Here is a 17,887-nt window from a genome sequence, read left to right on the forward strand (position 1 = left end):
GCATAGTTCTTGAAAATGTTGAGCTATATTATGTTCATCATAGGCATGGACGAAAAAGAATTGAGATTTAGATGTGTTTATTTTAAGATCAATCTTTTCACATTTTCCATTAGATTTCCGAAATCTGAAGTCTTTTAAATATCACGTTCGGATCACCAGTCAATGTGCCGTCGTCCATATAAAATAAGCACAGTTTAGAAGGAGCTTCTCAAGTATTGGTTGCAAGGCCAAACAGAATAGATAGGAACCTGTAGGTTCACCTTGGTGGCATCCATTTTGTGACGCAATAGTCCTGGAGTCGACTGAGTAGAATATACTTGGTTGAAGAAAGGAATTAAAGTCAGTGATTTGCACTTCACTTCCTCAATCATTGCATCGGGATCAAAAGAACTGAATGCGTTAGCAAATTCAGTTGTAGAGTTTTAGGATGATCACAGTCTAATTCCATGTTCTTCATGCCCACATTTAGTAGCAAAACCGCGCTGTCGGGGTTGAAATTAAGGAGTCATGGAGAAGCTGACTGAGTGGCAGGCCAATTTTTCTGTTATTCTACTGAAACATTTTCCAACCCTACCTTAACGCGGAATAATGTCATCATCCCTGTCAAATCAATGGAGTAGTGAAACCTTTACAATAACAATTACTCAAATGTAAAATTTGAAAAACTGACAACTCAAATGTAATACCCTGCACAACTGTTCATAAGAAAATAGCAACCATTTTTAGTGACCTGGCTCTGTGTGAAATTTTTATATTTTGTAACGACAATAATACAATATGACCAACCCAAAATTCAAAACTAATTACTTTGGACTACTTTGCAAATTGTAAATGTTTGATTTGATGGATGCAGTAGGTCCTTCATTAATTCTTCATTTTCTCGATTAACTTCTTCAAAATCTTCACTATTTCAAGAGCTTCATCGACCTTAATGAGATTTTGCGGTTTCGTCGGTTATTTTCAGGTGTAAAGGGTAGCTCTAGATTTGCTGCTTCTTTTATTAGGACAACATTCGTCCTTTTTGCATTATAAGTTGTGGTTGCGACACTACTTCGAAAGACGATATAAATCATTAGCTGACTATCCTTCAGGAAGGGAAATTTACTATTAGAGTTTGCAATTAAAACATCGAACGACATTTTTTACCCCAGTCGAGAGACATCTAATTAGTGTACGCCACAATAATTAATTATAACGACTAGCGCATCTAAAAATAATAGCAACAATGAAAATTAGTAAAATTTAATCGACCTTGACCGTTTAACATGGACGTAACAATTTGCCTCGAAGGTTGCCGAAATAAAATAATTACCTAACATTTACTGAGTCATTTTTTCAAGTAAAGGAAGGATTCGATTAGTTACGGTTACCTGGTACACTCGTGGCACAGGAATTTGTATTGTACCATAGATTGCGTAGTAGTACTAGCGTAAGAGAGATATCGTCCCCGTTAAATATAGTATAAAATCAACGTGAATGTCAATTTTAAATCACTTTAGTCTCGTGTAACGTTAGTGGGAAGAAACTTGCGTGGTAGGTACTTAGTGGTTTAGTAGTAAATTGTAGTGACCGGTGTTCATTTCTGCACGCAGTTAAGAATGTCCGAAGGCCAAACAAAAACACAGACATCAACGATGGAAACCCTTCACGCCTTACCTATACGGCTTGAAGATGTACAAGGAGAGGTTGCGGAAGAACCAGTTGTTAAGAGCAGACGCAAAAGAAACGTTATCGCCGTACCTCTTCGTGGTAAATTCAGGGATCACAAGGGCAACGTCGTGAAGCCGTTCGAATGAGTATGTTTTTAGTACTAAAAAATCGTATTTGTTTAGTATAGACTAATAGCTGCTTGCCGAATTGAAAAAAAAAGCGACAGCTTAAAAAATGTTCATTGAAATAATGCCAAAAATTTATTTGCGTCATTGGTATGCAATTCATACTTCTATATCGCATGTATTTATTTACAATCGCCTGTAACAGAACGCAGATGGCTTGTTACATGATTGGAAACAGGATTGTGTATAGACGAAGTCAATTAGTATGACCTACTCTCAGCGTTTTACGACTTCGGCAGATCTACCTGTGGGCACGAAAAAGTGGAGAGCCGTTCATCGTGGATAAGTCGAATTCTTTCAATTTACTTCAAATGTAAATGAAAAAACCAGCAAGTTGTCTTCTTGAATTATACACATTCTTTCCTAGAAAAAGTAAGGGCTGTCGACCTATGCTAAGTAGATTACTATACAGGGTGGTGACTTGCGTAACGCATCATAGGGATTTCAATGTAAAATTCATAACATGCGATTATTGGCTCCCCAAATTATTTTGGAGCAAAGATGTATTAAGGTTTTTTGTAGAAAAAAATTTTTTACGTCAATCAACCGTATTAGATTTCAATTTTTTGCATAATAAAGACGGAAAATTGGAAAAATAAAACCGCCATCTTTTTCAATAATCTGTGATGCCATGGAATGTCTGCTATAAAAAAAATCAAATTCTATCAAAAGATATTATATTTAGAACAACGAATTCAACATAAAGAAAGACCAAATTGCTAAAAACGGTTTTCTAATATAACAATTTACAATAAATGTTCGAATAAGTCACCATTAACTGCAAGACAGTAATCAAGTCGATCATAAAATCCATTTCGAAGTGCTTCTAATTGCTAACTGGATATCTTTTTGTTTTAGAAAATTCCATGGCATCGCAGATTATTGAAAAAGATGCGGGTTTTATTTTTCCAATTTTCCGTCTTTATATGAAAAAGATTGAAAACTAATACGGTTGATTAGCGTAAAAAATTTTTTTCTACAAAAAGCTTTAATACATCTTTGCTGTAAAATAATTTGGGGAGCCAATAATCGCATGTTATGAATTTTACATTGAAATCCCTATGATGCGTTACGCAAGTCACCACCCTGTAAATTTTCCACGGTGTATGTATATTCCTCAATATATGAAGTAGATGGTGCCAAACATTCGTCTTCTTTAGTAATAGCAGTGAATAAAAAACACAGTATTCAATGGGGGGAGGATAAGACGTTACAATTTACTGTTGAAAGGGGACACGCACATCACTAACTAAAAATGTTGCTTAAAACATTAGGATAATCTATCCCCAAAGGCTGGTCCACATTCGAAGATTATATCGATGCAGCCTACCAGCTCCAATTAATGGATTTCATTCATATTTTGAGATTTGTCCGTTCCTCCATCAGTCCGCGCGTCCATTTACAAGTAGGAGGAACATTTTTTTTTTTATTTTGGGATCTGTTCTTGTTTTTACCCTCTTACATTTTCCTAATCGACGAGATGTACCGAGACACGTAAACCGTATCAATGTGAAATTTCGTTTTTGTATAACTATACTAACACTCAACTGTTACCAACGACATTTTGCTAGTATACACTCATAGCAATTACTTTTTATTGTTACATTATGCAAAATTACGCCAATATACAGTCATTAACATTTCCAGCAGCGTACTTAAAAAATTTATAGCGAACAGATGTATCGGTTTGCACTACAGAACTTATTCCAAGAGGCGATAATTTGTAGTCTGACGCGTATATTTTAGGGAAATCTGTGACAATGTCTCAAGTAGTGAGAATAAAATGATTAAGAGACTAAAAATAACATTACGTCGTCATTCTTAGATAACTTTCGATAACACTATAAGGAACTACTCGATGTGCTCAAATGAATGTCGTACCTATTTCATTCGATAGATCATGAAAAACTATGTTGGTATGCAAATTTTCCGATTTAAACTATTGATGGAAGTCTGAACACTTTTAGGTAACGGTTTGCGTGAAACAGCCTGTATATACGCATGTATGTGTAAGTCCTAATACAAAATTCGCAATAATAAGCCGTAAGAAAGGTTCATTTGCTGACAACGCCATGGTATCGACAAATTTTGGTGTTCCGCCACACTTACAGCAGCGATATCTTCAGGTGTGTGTACATTACGATGATGCACAGGCCTTTGAACATCCAACACGGACCCCGTTTTGTCGAATTTTTTCACTCTTTTACCAATTGTTTGTGCAGACTACAGTAGGACGATTATGAAGGTCAAATCGTCCCTATTTGCGCGAAACGTGGTTACGTTTGAATCTGCACTTTTGTAGTAGGTTTTAACAATTTTAACACGTTAGCTTTTGATAACAAATCCATTTTCGTAAATGTCAGACATTCAACTAAAACTTTGACACTACGGTTGACAGATATCTTTTTTGACAGCTGTAAAGTGGCAGCTCTACGGTTTTAAAACCACAAAATTGATAACCCATTATTATCACACTATAACACAAATGATATATTAACTTTCAGTGGTTTCACATTACACAGATTATTATGTCAAAATTGGTTTTCTTAAACAAATATATAATAATTTTTAAAACGCAGAGAGATTATATTTTTTTGTGCACTAAAAGGATGGTTTGTGGAACGTGTAGACAACAATCAAACATTGAAACAAAAATATTTGATGAACATAATACTACAAATATTACTGCACTCTCAGTAGACAAATTTTTTTTTAATTTTTATTTTATTGCCTTCATTTTATATAAATTCTTATGTAATGTATGTCAAATGTATAAAAAATAAGAGGGGAGGGGTTACACCTTTATGCTAACCCCGCCCTATTAACATTTTATGAGTATTCTTTTTTTAATCGTTAGAGCCGTTGGCTTGTGTTTTTGCATTAGTCTGGCAGATTTCAGTAAAAATTGCGCATTAGATGAAGAAAACATGAAACTCACAGGTATTGATTAGGGTATTGTCCTGATGATTTTAAGATCGGGAGGCCTACAAAAAGTTATCAAAAAACAAAATGGCGGCCGTTCAAAGATTAGGCCTTACTTAATATGGGGAGTGCCTTATTCTGCAGGAACTATAAGTTTTTATGGAAACATGCTTCTGATCTTTTTTATAGCTCTTAAAAATACCTTTACAGCGATATATTACACGACTACTTCCTACTTCCGGTTATCGGAAATGACGTCAAAATCCGAGGTTTTCGTATTCATGCAGTTGCGTACTTTGGTTATAATTCAATAACCCCTGGTTTTAAGAAAACCATGCTTCTAGCCTTTTTTATAGCTCTTAAAAANCGAAGGCGCATGGAAAAAATGTTGGTCTAAGACGCATTACGCATAGTATACCTATATGATATTAGTATAACTAAAGGGTAGATAACACCCTAAAATAAAACAACGTTGACGAATTGCAGCTAAAGGACTTGCTTTAGGTGTCAAGTGTAAGATAAAATCATACTAAAATTAATCGAGGAACCAAAATATGCACTAATATAGGTACAGCGGGTTCTAAAAATGCAACTTTTTTATAAATTATCCTGTAGTATATCAATTGCAATTTCGTTGAAAATGGTTTTAAATTGTAGCATTAAAAGTCCACCTGTTACAAAAGCCCTCACGTCAGAAAGTGGACTAAACGATCCGTGTTTGTAATATTGATACCAGTAAAGTGGAGTGTTTTCCAAAATTAACAAGTAAAAACTGGCCTATTGTAAAATTTATAGGCAGAAGCACTCAAAACTGATCATTGTTTCGTGTCCTAGGCTCGTGTGCCCTATATTTACAAAACTAAGTCTGAAATTTACCTACAACCATGACTGTGTCTTATTTAGTTACCTACTTATGTGCTTCTATATTGCTAAAAGTTTTCGAAATTCGAAAATTCTCTTTCTGTTACAATTCAAAGATGAAATGCGACCATTTGTTGCAATTTTGGTAATCATTTGACGTGGTACTTTTCACAACTACTTGCGAAATATTTCTTGGTAAAAGTTATCTAACAAATAATTGTCAGTAGAAACTAACGATTTTCTTCTTGTTTCAGATTCCAGTTCGACTTTGGATACAATGCTTTATTGGAACTTTTCATACTTTTACAATAAAACACAATAATGTTAGGAAAACTATTAGTAGTGTGTGATTTGTTAAGGATTCTCACACTGTAAACTTTTGTTATTGCTTCTTTGTAAACGTTGTTCGAATGGAGATTTACTAAAAATCAAAGTAAAAGAGAGTGTATTTTTTATAAGTTTAGATTCGCATCTGGATAAAATTTTGGCATTCGACCTTAATCTACTTAACGCTGAATAAATGTATGACAAATGCGCTCGTTCAATGCTATTAACATTAATAAATCAAAAAAATAATGAGTTCTATCATTCAATTGAAGTTTCCATTCATACTAAACGGTTCTGTTCTGGTGAAACGACGTTCGAATCCACCTAGGAAACTCACGTACCCACTCTCAAGAATGTCCTTAACGGTTACTAATTATATAGTTTGTTTGTGCGCATTAAATTGCTTAATTGCCTGCGTTGGAAGTGAAGGTAACACGACAATTTGTGCATCTCATTAATTTAAACATATTGAGGCAGGTTTAGGAGTAAGTAATTTCTCCAGTAGCCCGACTATGCATGAATCGTCTGGGAAGAACGACAGCCAAAAGCCAATAGGATGGTATCTCGAACCGGAAGGAAAAAATTTAAATAGATCCATGTCATTTTGAGTTTGAGAACATGTAGGTATAGCCACAGCTGAGTATACTTATTATACTCGTTCCAGTAGTAAATAAATTAAGAATATTATATGCATAGTTACAGCGGCATTGCTTATTAAAATGAGTTTTGGATTAGATCCAAATGCAAACACTTAATCTTTGTTATCGAGGAAGATTTTAATACCCGTTTGAGCCGAGAGTGGATTACACACCCTTGTCTCTGAAATTAATTTCTCTGCACTGTTTCCTGAACCGAAGCAGTATCGCACAGTATCCAAGGTGGCAGCCTCCCTTTCTCCATATCAAAAACTGGAAATGGATATAGTGTTAACTAAACATCAAGATGCATTCAGTAACAAGGTTGGTCTGCTAGAGGGTTCACCTATAACGTTACATCTGGAACGTGATGGAACGCCAGTCCGCAAAAGTAAGAGAAATTCCGTTAGCACCACGCGACCCGTATGCCCAGGAAATTGAATCAAAAATCGCATCGGGTGGTGGTCACCAACAAAAATGACTACCACTCTTGCAGATCATGCATCCAGAAAAATCGCTACTTGATCGAACATCCAAATCTAACGAGAACTGCGCCAGGTATGCACTTACGCCGTCAAAATGTCGGGAACATCACTGTAAATAACCCCACGCCACGGACCTTGGGAACGGATTCATGTCGATTACGCCGGTCCCGCTGCTGGAAAAATGTTACTCATCACTCAACCATCAAGGATCCCCTAAAAATAATCCCCACAGCTAATACATTCAGGTTATGTTGTATCATAACATAACCTGAATGTACCTATTATTAGCATAGAATTTCTTCGTCAATCCGGGAAAGTCCCGCACTATATCACAGAATAGTCTCCTGCACAACTCTTTCTGGAACTATCACTACGACCTATTCAAACATGACGATCTGTACACAACAATCACTGAACTGAACTCATTTCGGTTGTTTTACGCAGCACAAGGCTTTATTTTCTCCCGGATACCCCACGAATGGGCAAGTGGGTTCCTGGTCGATCAACATCCGGAATCCCAGCAATGGTCTGAATAGACAGCATCACAGAGACCCCGACCTGCGGTACGGTCGCTTGCATTACGATGGACCAAATTCTGTAAATTCAGACATCGCTTCAAAAAATTGCGAACCGCGTTGAGTTGTCGACAGCTGGAAGCAGGAGCTCTTTCTGGGACCTTTCAGGGAGCTAGACTGCCTCCAGGATGCAAACTGCAACCCCTCGCCTGAATGCCGCACCACTGTAAGGCAATCCACGAAAAACCAATAATACTACGCCCGAGACTACGCCAATGTAAGACGATCCACAGAGGGTCGGCCACACAACTGCGAAACACTCCACGGAGAGCTCCACGTTTGCGTAAACCTCCACTACGAGTTTCTCCAGAATGATGGTATGTATGATGAGACATAGACATTGAGAGAGGGGAAGATATGGTGTGTTTGCCACGATAATATTTTGCTTTTTTTAAATTTGTAAAAGTATTTGGAGTAGTTTTTATGAGGACGCATCGTGATGATTGGCTGTTGATTTTTTCCTATTTGTCAATTACGATTGTGACTGAATTCAAGAAGTAAAATAAATGGATTTAAAACCACGGAATTAGCAAAAGTAGCCCTTGTAACTGTAATTTGTCCACATTCAAGTGCTATTTGAAGTGTAGATTGGAGAGAGCTGATCCACGACACAAACAACGTTACCACACAGTCAAGCTCTCCAAATCATTACGCCTCAACGTCAACCCCCCTCCCCCGCCATCTCATTAGACTTCAACGTCTTCCCCCCCTCATTACTCTCCCTATGGGACATAACCTGATAATCTAGCAGGGATGCTGCACACAGGTTATAACTGGTCAGTAGTAGACTATTAGTAACTACTAAAATTGCAACATTAACTTTATTTATAACATAACTATTATCAACATCTCATACAAGGGGTGGCATGGTCATCCTCTTATACGACTTCTTCATCTTTACCTGTCTAATCCACTATCTCCTTCAAAACGTCATAACGAAGATATTTGGGTACGACATTTGGACGCAGATTTGAGGTATTGAAATAGTTTGTTTAAATAATAATAGAAATAAAAAATTAATAAACGACAAGTAAAGTCAAGTCTTGCATCTGCGTAAGTATGTTAGCAGGAGTGTCAAGTAAAGATTACCAACTTAACAAGGTACTTATCACCCCCCTCCCTCTCCGCACGTATTTTGTAGCTGGTACCCATACCACCTGGTACATCTGGTTATGCGCCCAATTACGCCGCGCCACTTGAGTTACCTATAGCTAACGTCATCACAATTAAGTCAAGACAACTTTTCAAAAAGTGGGAGGGGCCATCTAAATGTTTTTAAAAGTTACTTTTTTTTATCATGTTGCTATACTAAATTGTATCATAAGGTGTCAGCTAAAATGCACCTTCGATTTTACTTTTCTGAATTAACTTCCTCTTTTATGCCAAATTTGAGGATCATTATGTTTGTGTACTACAAATATATCTAACACTGTGTTGTACCTTCCAAATATAGTAAATGTTTTTTTTTATTGCAAAATGCATTTATGGGCGTACTAAGTGGTATCATAAAAATCCTCACGTCTCTTGTTGCTACAATATTTTTTGTTTTGTAAACCGTTGTACTTGTCCCATAGATTGTTTAATCGCATACCCATAAATACAGCAAAGGGTTTGTATAAAACCACAATGGCGCAACAATTTCTGTTTACCGCACATGAAGAAAGATACAATGTAGTGTAAAAAACATGTTAAAAAACGTGACTATTGGAAACTTTTCAAAAATTTGTTAAGGCTTAACCGTGATGACGCTAGCTTTAATTCAAGCCACAAAATACGTAGTGTGTGTGGGAGGGGGGAAGGAGCAAGTTAACGGACCCTATTGATTGGTCCAGTGCCTCTATTTGAGGTGCGCACATACAAAATTTCATTTAAATATCTATCACAAATTTTTTAAAAAATCGTAAAGCCGCTAGTGAGCAAGAGGCGAATAGTGCACTTTCAAATTTGTTTTTTCGATTTTAATAGCTCGTATGGACATGTCACGCGTTAACGAGAATACAAACATGAAATAATGTTTAATTTCTGATCGAATGACACCAATTCCAAGTCTACAAGTGGTGTAGTTCCGGAGCCTTTGTGACATACAGACAACCAAGAGCGCAAAAGTACACTTTTTATTTTTTGAAAGTGAAAGTGCACTAAAAATCGGTTTGCGCATTTTTTGATTCGGCATTAGTTTTACGTTTATTTGATGCCTATGTACAAAATTTCATTTAAATACCTTAACAAAAAAGAAAATTGGATTGCGCAAATACAAAAGTTATCGTGCATAACTGCACGCGGACAGACAGGTGGACGGACAGACAGGCAGGCAGGCAGCATTACAACATTATAAACGATGCCGAGGATTGTTAATAAACGGCAAAAGTGTAAAATTACCTATAGTACATGAAAAACATAGATGTCTTACCATAACTTTTTTCTTAAGCGGTATAAAAAAATTCCTCCCTTGGTGCCATCCTCGACACCATAACCAAGTAGCGAAAAAAGTAGAACAATAGCTCTTAAGATAAAGAACTAGTAGGGACTGGACAGACAGACGGACAAAGCGGACACAATAGCGATTTTTTTGAATTTTTGTGGAAATGCGCCAAAAAGCAGACATACGCCGCCTGTGCCAAAGATATTAGAAATAATACACAGAACTGCAACCAGTTATGATGAGTGTAAAATGTATAATTACAAGAAACAAAAATCTATGAAAGAGAAAGATTTATGAAAAATCGCTGGTTGGAGGAACAAACGCAAGTCAGAAGAAAAGGCACTAAGTAAGATTACCTTACAATGAAACTGACGTCTAAAAAGGTTCCCAAATACTTAATTTAGAAAGACAAATAGAAATTAATCAACAATTTTGGAACAAGGATAACCCGAAGAAAATTGTTGTAAAACTGTAGAGAAAAAAGTAAAAAAATAAAGCAAGACGACAAAATAATTTTAACTGTAGGTGTCCTTAAAAACGTATAAGCGCGTGTCATCCGGCCAATCATAGATTTTGAAAGAGTGGGAAGAATACTGAACCTAATTATATTAGTCCAAAGAAGGATATGGGTAGTTGCTATCGTAATGCAGATGTAGTAAACTCTGCAGAAAACCAATGCAACAACTATAAAAATTACATCGCATTAATCGATCGATCGAGTCATATTATAATTACGACTCAAGAGGGCGGGCCAGCGACATTAATTTAATCAGCCTCCAGAACTCCCGTTTTAAATGCTGAAAGTGAAAAGTGACGTGAAATTTTGCTAAGACCAACCTAAAACATATAGGTTTATATGGACGTCTTTCATAACATGTTTCTCTTTTATTTCTGTGCAGTTGTCATTTTCGCTGAATAATCTGCCCGTCAACACAAATGACCATCCACTGAGACAAAACATAACATTGATTTTAAATGTCCAGTTGGCAGCCCTAAAATTTCAGCTTAAAGTGAAATTTTTCGCACCCGAATCGAGAAGTTATTTCACTTTCAAGAAAAGCACCTATTGCGCATGCCCTCGGCTAAGAGAATTTCAACTTTCAAAAATCTTTCAGCTTGTAAAATTCAAGTTTGTTTGTCAGAATTCAAAAACAGCGGAATTTTTTATTTTTTGCTATTAGTACATGCAGACCAACTTTCCACTTCACCATAGCATGAGTACGTCGTTTTCTTTGCATGCCTTCTGCATTTTTGGTTGCTTATTAGGTATAGATATTACTGCCCAAAACGGGTCGTACTAGGTTTCGGAAAAGCTTTCAATGCGTCATTAACATAATATACCTACAAAACCACTGATTTATGACGCACATGGAAGCATGTAGTTAGTTTCGAACACGAATTCTGCAGGTTAAATTTAATAATAAATAATAAGTGGGTAGGTCTTAAGTATGTAGCTTATCAATTAGGTATAGCAATAATCCCTTAGTATAGTTAAATAAATTGTAAAAATACAATAGGACCATCACATCCTGTTCGCAAGTATCTCTTTGTCTTCTTGGTAAATGCAATTACGGTCTAATTGGTAAGACGGAAACTAAATAATTAGTACGTGTCTTCGTTTTATTCTTAAAGCAGCCGACTAGTTACTAAGATAACGCCGAGGGAGGTTTTTAATTACCTATATCATATTATATATTAAAATGACCTTTTCAATAAGACGCTTCCTCAAATAATTTTGCAACACAAAAATGATTAGTTAATTATCAACTTGAACTTTATCACGCCACTTAGGGCAAGGAACGGATTGTTCCTAATAACGGCCATCATTCAATTTACAATGGAAATATAACACAAATACAGTGATACGTGCTCTAGTAAAAAATCTTCGGCCTACAAAATAGGTTAGAAAGATGAGCGTTAAAGTAATCGTCCGTTTGATCGTGTGTCTGTGTTTTATTACCGTATTAATGACTACATGTGAAAGTAAACGTGGTGGTGGTGGACGTAGAGGTGGAACTTATCGAGGATCCTCAAGTGTTTGGAGCAAATCTAAGCAATCGGCGACTGGAAGTAATTACGACCTATATAACTCCAACAGAGGTAAATCTAAGAACCAACCGCTGCCGGAAGTGGCAAAGAAACCGAGTGGGTCAGTGGAGACCCCCAAGGCTTCAGCCCCACCCGCTCCGCCTAAAAGTAATGATGCCAAGCAAACATCTGGAGCGTTTTTGAATCAAGAAAGAGCACACGATGTTCAACAAAAACCGATCGGTTGGGATACCCAAATCAAGAATACCCCCACAAACACTCAGCAGCAGCCTATTGGGTGGAACGTAAACCGTGATAGTGGAAGTGTAAGCAAACAATCAGTTACCAACGTTGGTAGCAGTAATGTGGGTAACGCTCCCCCATATTCGCCGGGTAATACTGGACAGAGCACGTATGGAAATCCCCCTCCTTACTCTCCCAACAGTGGACAACACAATTACGGCAATCCGCCGGCTTACAGCGGCAATGCAGGGCAATCTAACTACGGATATCCTCCAGCTTACAGTGCCGGGGTCAATCAGCACGGAAATCCACCCCCTTACTCCTATGGTGCGAACTCTCCCTCGTACGGCGCTGGTGCACCGCATCAAAATTTTGGTAGCCCATATGGCTCTAATCAGTATAATCCGCACCAAACGGTTCCCAATTTTCAACAAAATCCACATTATGGTGGTGGAATGTACAATCCTTACGGTGGTGGTTACGGCGGTGGTTACGGCGGTGGTTACGGCGGTGGTTATGGTGGACAAAAACCTGGGCTGTTAGGTTCGATATTTGGAGGAAATAAATATGGAAGTATGGGGTATGGAGGGTACGGCGTAGGAGGATACGGAAAGAAATTCGGTGGTGGATTTGGTATGGGCTTCGGTAAAAACGCCTATCGCAACTTAGCCATAGGGTTACTCGTTTGGAATTTGGTTTCGGGCTTTACTCGCCGGCCCTATTACGTTTACAACTATTACAATAATCCCGAAAAAGTTCCAGCAGAAATTCCGCTGCCTGCTAATGCTATTGTGATGTGTCCAGAAAACACAACCTCACTGTGCGCTCCAAATACGCTTCCACTATGCACATCTCAAGAGTCCATTTTTTGCGTCGCGCTGGCACAGCAAACTGTACCGTGCGGCGAGAATTCAACTATGAAGTGTGTCAACAGTACAGTAGCATGTAATGAAAGTGATGATGATAATTGCAATCAATTTCCAAATAAAAATGGCACGGGAGCAGTTAACGTACCTTGCGTATCTAGTGTAACAGTAACAGGCAAGCTAAACGACGCCGCAATACCGCTGGCAAATACAGGCAACACCACAAACTTTTGCGTAACAACCATGGCAATGCCCCAACCTGAAGAAGACATAAAAAAGAGCGAGGAGATCAACTGCACTTCTAATTCTACGGAAATTGGACAGTCATCGTGCCCAGGGTTACCTTCAAATCCATTGGCGCCTGTTGGAGTCTTACTAAATTCGACTGCCTCCAACCCTTCTGGAAATAATGAAAGGCAACCGTTGGGTGCGTTGGCAATGTAAAAAGCCGTACAACAATTAGGTAAACGACAAATGATTGCATTTACGATTATTATACTATATAATTTTTCAGATTGGACTGTCCAGAATTACTTTTATGGTTGTAATGTAACTATCTGGTCCGATTACGATTAAATGTGTTAATGTATTTAATAATTTTCTTTGGTGTTCGATGGGTCTCTACTGAATTGGATCACGATAGCGATTCGAAAGGCGATTATCGTGTACATAGCCCACTAGAGAGAAATCCTGTTCTATCATCAACCTCCAATGTATTTAGCAAGGATCACTTTTATTGCACGATATCCATTAGTTGTCTTCGTGCAAGTTTAAGTTGTTGTGAACACATCAGAAAAATGGGTTGCGCGATTTTACCCCAGCCCTTATTTAGTTCTGATTAGGTTACGTCAGATTTTCAATTGTTTGGGACATTTAAGGATATTATTTTTCGAGTAGAGAAAATACGTTACTTAGGAATAAACGTTTTATCAACATGGATTAATGGGGAGTTTTGTAGAGTTGAACAATGCAAATGCAAAACGTTTTATACCAAATAAACATCTTTTCTTTATACGCAACAAATTGAACTGCTGTTTAGTGACGTTAAATTAGTAACGTCGGCAAAAGTTTCCTGGAAAATAAAAATTATCTCCCATAGCTATTCTCGCACGATTAGGGCGTTGTGCGTGGGTGCACCATCTTGTTGAAACTGTATCGTTTGTTTGGTGACGCCACACGTAGCTCCGGAAACATTTCAAGAAACTCAGACCTGTCGCTGAGACATAGCACAGCACATACGCATACCATTGGAATTCAAACATAGTAAGCCATTACAGTTCCTTTGGTATTAATAGAATAGGGTGACTGTACACGAGCCGCATTTTGCTATCGGACCGACCACACAATTACCGTCCACCAACCACAAGCTGTAACCAACTGGGTCGGGACGAGTTCATTTCTACCTCTGCGATCGCACCGAAAGAACGTAGCAACGGATGATACGTTTGACACGGATACATTTATCGGCTTTAATTACAGTTGCGGTTCATATGACCGCAAATCAGTCACAAAAATGTTGTTGGGAAGTTGGGTCGGTGCGTCGACGTGACCAAAATTCTGTGGTTATCTGAGGGTCGTGTGCGGCCGCCCTTAGATGGTACAACAAACGAGCTGCTACGATACACTTGCTCCAATTCAGGCCATCTTCGCCACAGAAAGTCAACCTTTTTTTTTTATTTTGCTGAGAGGGAATTAGGGAATGTTCCCACCGCACACCTAGTCTGAGGTAGTCTGAGGCTCTCACCCACTAAACCCCTTCTCCCTTACAATTTGGAAAACTCCACTTCTGGGTATCGCTAGGGCATTCTTCCAGAGGGGATTATCCCTAATCCCTTTTATTACCTCGTCTCCTTTTCTCGCGTGCCTATTATCTTTTCAATCAAGTGGGCAATTATTTTCCATTTCTCTTCGCTTTCCAACATTATCTTCACTATGCTTTCCTTCTCTATCATTTCCCCTACCCTGATAGCGACCCGATACCTTTCACGTGCAGCTCACCACAATCTACGCAGGCATCCCTCTCTCTTTTTCTTATCCATTTCAGGTAAACCCCATTCTTCTCATGCCGGTTCTTCCGACCCATCAGACCCTTCGTCCACGACTCTCGTTCCTCCCACTCTTCTTCCGATGCATTTAGTACGTCTTTCTTATTCTTCCCTTCATGCCTCGCTCAGACCCTTAGCCTCAGCGGAGGTGTGCGGGCCACTACAACTATATCCTTATTGGATACTGTCCTATACGCCGAAGCTATCCTTAAGGCCATTTTCCTCTGGACATTATCCACCACGTCCTTGGCCTTTTTTGTTTTCATTACTCTTCCCCACACCTCGCATCCATATAGTAACACGTTATCGACCGCCGAGGCGGGCACCCTTCTCTTCCACTCATTCGGTCCCCCGTATTCGCCATCTACCGGCTAAGTTGTTCAGCAATTCGTCTTGCTTTTTGCGTGACTTTTTGGACGTGTTGCATGTAGCCCAGGCTCTTATCTATCTTTAGCCCCAATATGTCTATTTATTTCCCCGCCACTATCCTTGTTCGCTCTACCGCCAGTGTCACCTCCGGGAGTCTTCTCCTTCCGGCTATCAGAGCCGCTTGAGTTTTACTCTCTGCTCCATCCACACTTGCACCTTATTTATAGAGCTTTGCGTCTTTTCTGCCGCTCGCTCGATCTTGTGGTTTGTCACCACCACAAAGCCAACCTGGACGACACAACCAAGCGGCAATTTCTGTTCCTCATAGCGAAGAAGACTGTCCCTTGTCCTGCTGTTCACCCATAGCGTAAGACTCCAACACCTACTGTTCTCCATTGCGTAGTTGCCCCAGGTCCTATTGTTCACCTATAGAGTAGGAGTACAACATCTATTGTTCACACATAGCGTAGGATCGCCCTCATCCGTATTACATCTACATCTGACGTTAGAGGCGACACCGTTTACATATCTACTGCTGGTTGAACAGAACCTGTACCTCCGCACAAATTTACACGAACTTGTACGGGATTGCTCTGGAACTGGGAATGTTGACTTTTTCGTTTCGTTGGCTATTTGTATTTTGCCGGCTGGAAAACAGAACTTAGCGTACCCGGATACCTCTCTTGTTTTTCTCCATACATTTACATATGCTCTAAAGCCCCTCTACCTCTCCGTCACAGCGGTTACTAGAACTGGCGCACCATTTGTCGTTTTTATCTCCACACATACTTTCATTCAAGTTTAATATGAAGGGGTTTAAGTATAAATCTCCCTATGTTACAAGAAATACAAATTCGAAGAAAATAATTTTTAAAAATTGGAAAGCGATCACCGTTACAGTATCCCAATGGGAAATGTATCAATCAATATTGATTTAGTGGGAATTAAATTAGTACCTTTTGTGACGAGTCTGGGAATGCAGATGCGCCACAAAAGGTTATGTCACGCATGCAAACTAGGCTGAAGTCAATAATTTTCTTGGTTGACGTGTCAGAGGTATAATATACCGAATTCAAAAAGAAACGAACTAAATAACTTGAGAGCTGTAGGAGTAGTTAAGGCCTTGGACGAACGGACCGGACGGACGGAGAAAGTGCCCATAATAGCGCGTTGGAAAATGCGTTAAAAATGGTCCATATGATAATGAATTTTTGCCTTTACGGGTGAATGTTTTATTTAACAGGAAATTGATTTTCCGGAAATGATATTTGATAGCACACTTCCACATCCACACGATTCGTATGTAAACGACCTGAAGTCGATAGCTGTGGCTGCTTACTATTGCTGATTTAGTAAAAAACACGGGAATGTGGCTAACTAACGAATTTTTTTACAAATATTTGTTAAAAATGCAGTTTGTTCCACCGCTAAAAGAGTTTCAACGTTCCTTATTCCTTTTTTTATAAATCGATGATAAACTTCGGAAAATTTGATTAAATAAAAGAAAAATCAGTGAACTAATTTATACTTGGACCACCCTCGTATTTAAGAACTACCTTGTTTTGGTACTTTGAACTTGGGTTTAATGTCTCAGTTAAACTTATGTGACAGTTAATTTCTATAGAACCAAATATAACATGTTCACATAGAAAGATAAGTTAATCGACCCTTAATAAGTATGTGCATTGCGACCGGATGGAGATTTCAAATCTCACCACTCATATGCTGAGATCTTACTGAAGAATGGAAAAGAATATTTTTTTATGAAAACGACACACAGGAAGATAATTTATTAATTTAGCGGCAATTTGACGCGCACAAACTAAGCCTGAAAGCACGCAGTTATTGGAAGGTTGATAAATAAGAATTAGAAACATCGTCACAATCATTATTAATGGAATTCGTCAATTGTCTGCAAACTGTATATAACATCCTTGAAGGGACTGGCACCATTTAGATTGTATTCTAAGTACGTTCAGTATTCATCATGCACTTACTTTTGTACGCACTCGTAGTAATTACATTAGAAAGTTCTTTGACCAAAGCGAAACGTGGGTCCGTGGTGTCAATTGGCAGTAGCGCAGCTGGTGCAACTTATCGGTTCTCCTCTACACGCCACGATTTCAAGCAGTACAGACCAGGAAGTAGCTAAATGTAAATACCTTATAGCTTCTACTAATTTTTTTGTAGTGACATCAGGCACGCTCATCATTAGTCGAACTTCCGCCCTGCTGATCTTCACATTGGTGGCAGTTCTGTTAGGTAGTAATCAGA

At 38.4% G+C, this 17,887-nt stretch overlaps 1 protein-coding gene and 1 long non-coding RNA gene across 2 annotated transcripts; both read left to right on the forward strand.

The window, feature by feature from the left end:
- Positions 1-1,363: 1,363 nt before the first annotated feature.
- Positions 1,364-7,118, forward strand: LOC116176876. The gene is made up of 4 exons (XR_004146536.1): positions 1,364-1,533; positions 1,593-1,796; positions 5,873-6,374; positions 6,423-7,118. It is a non-coding gene; the product is annotated as an uncharacterized LOC116176876 (long non-coding RNA).
- A 4,786-nt stretch (positions 7,119-11,904) lies between these two features.
- Positions 11,905-14,142, forward strand: LOC116177421 (uncharacterized transmembrane protein DDB_G0289901-like). The gene is made up of 2 exons (XM_031496396.1): positions 11,905-13,662; positions 13,714-14,142. Exon 1 carries the CDS (start codon positions 11,973-11,975, stop codon positions 13,641-13,643), a length of 1,671 nt encoding a protein of 556 aa, XP_031352256.1. The 5' UTR covers positions 11,905-11,972; the 3' UTR covers positions 13,644-13,662; positions 13,714-14,142.
- The last annotated feature ends 3,745 nt before the right edge of the window (positions 14,143-17,887 follow it).

The sequence above is a fragment of the Photinus pyralis genome, unplaced genomic scaffold (genome assembly GCF_008802855.1).
Source record: "Photinus pyralis isolate 1611_PpyrPB1 unplaced genomic scaffold, Ppyr1.3 Ppyr1.4_LG7, whole genome shotgun sequence".
In the NCBI taxonomy this organism is placed as follows: Eukaryota; Metazoa; Arthropoda; class Insecta; order Coleoptera; family Lampyridae; genus Photinus; species Photinus pyralis.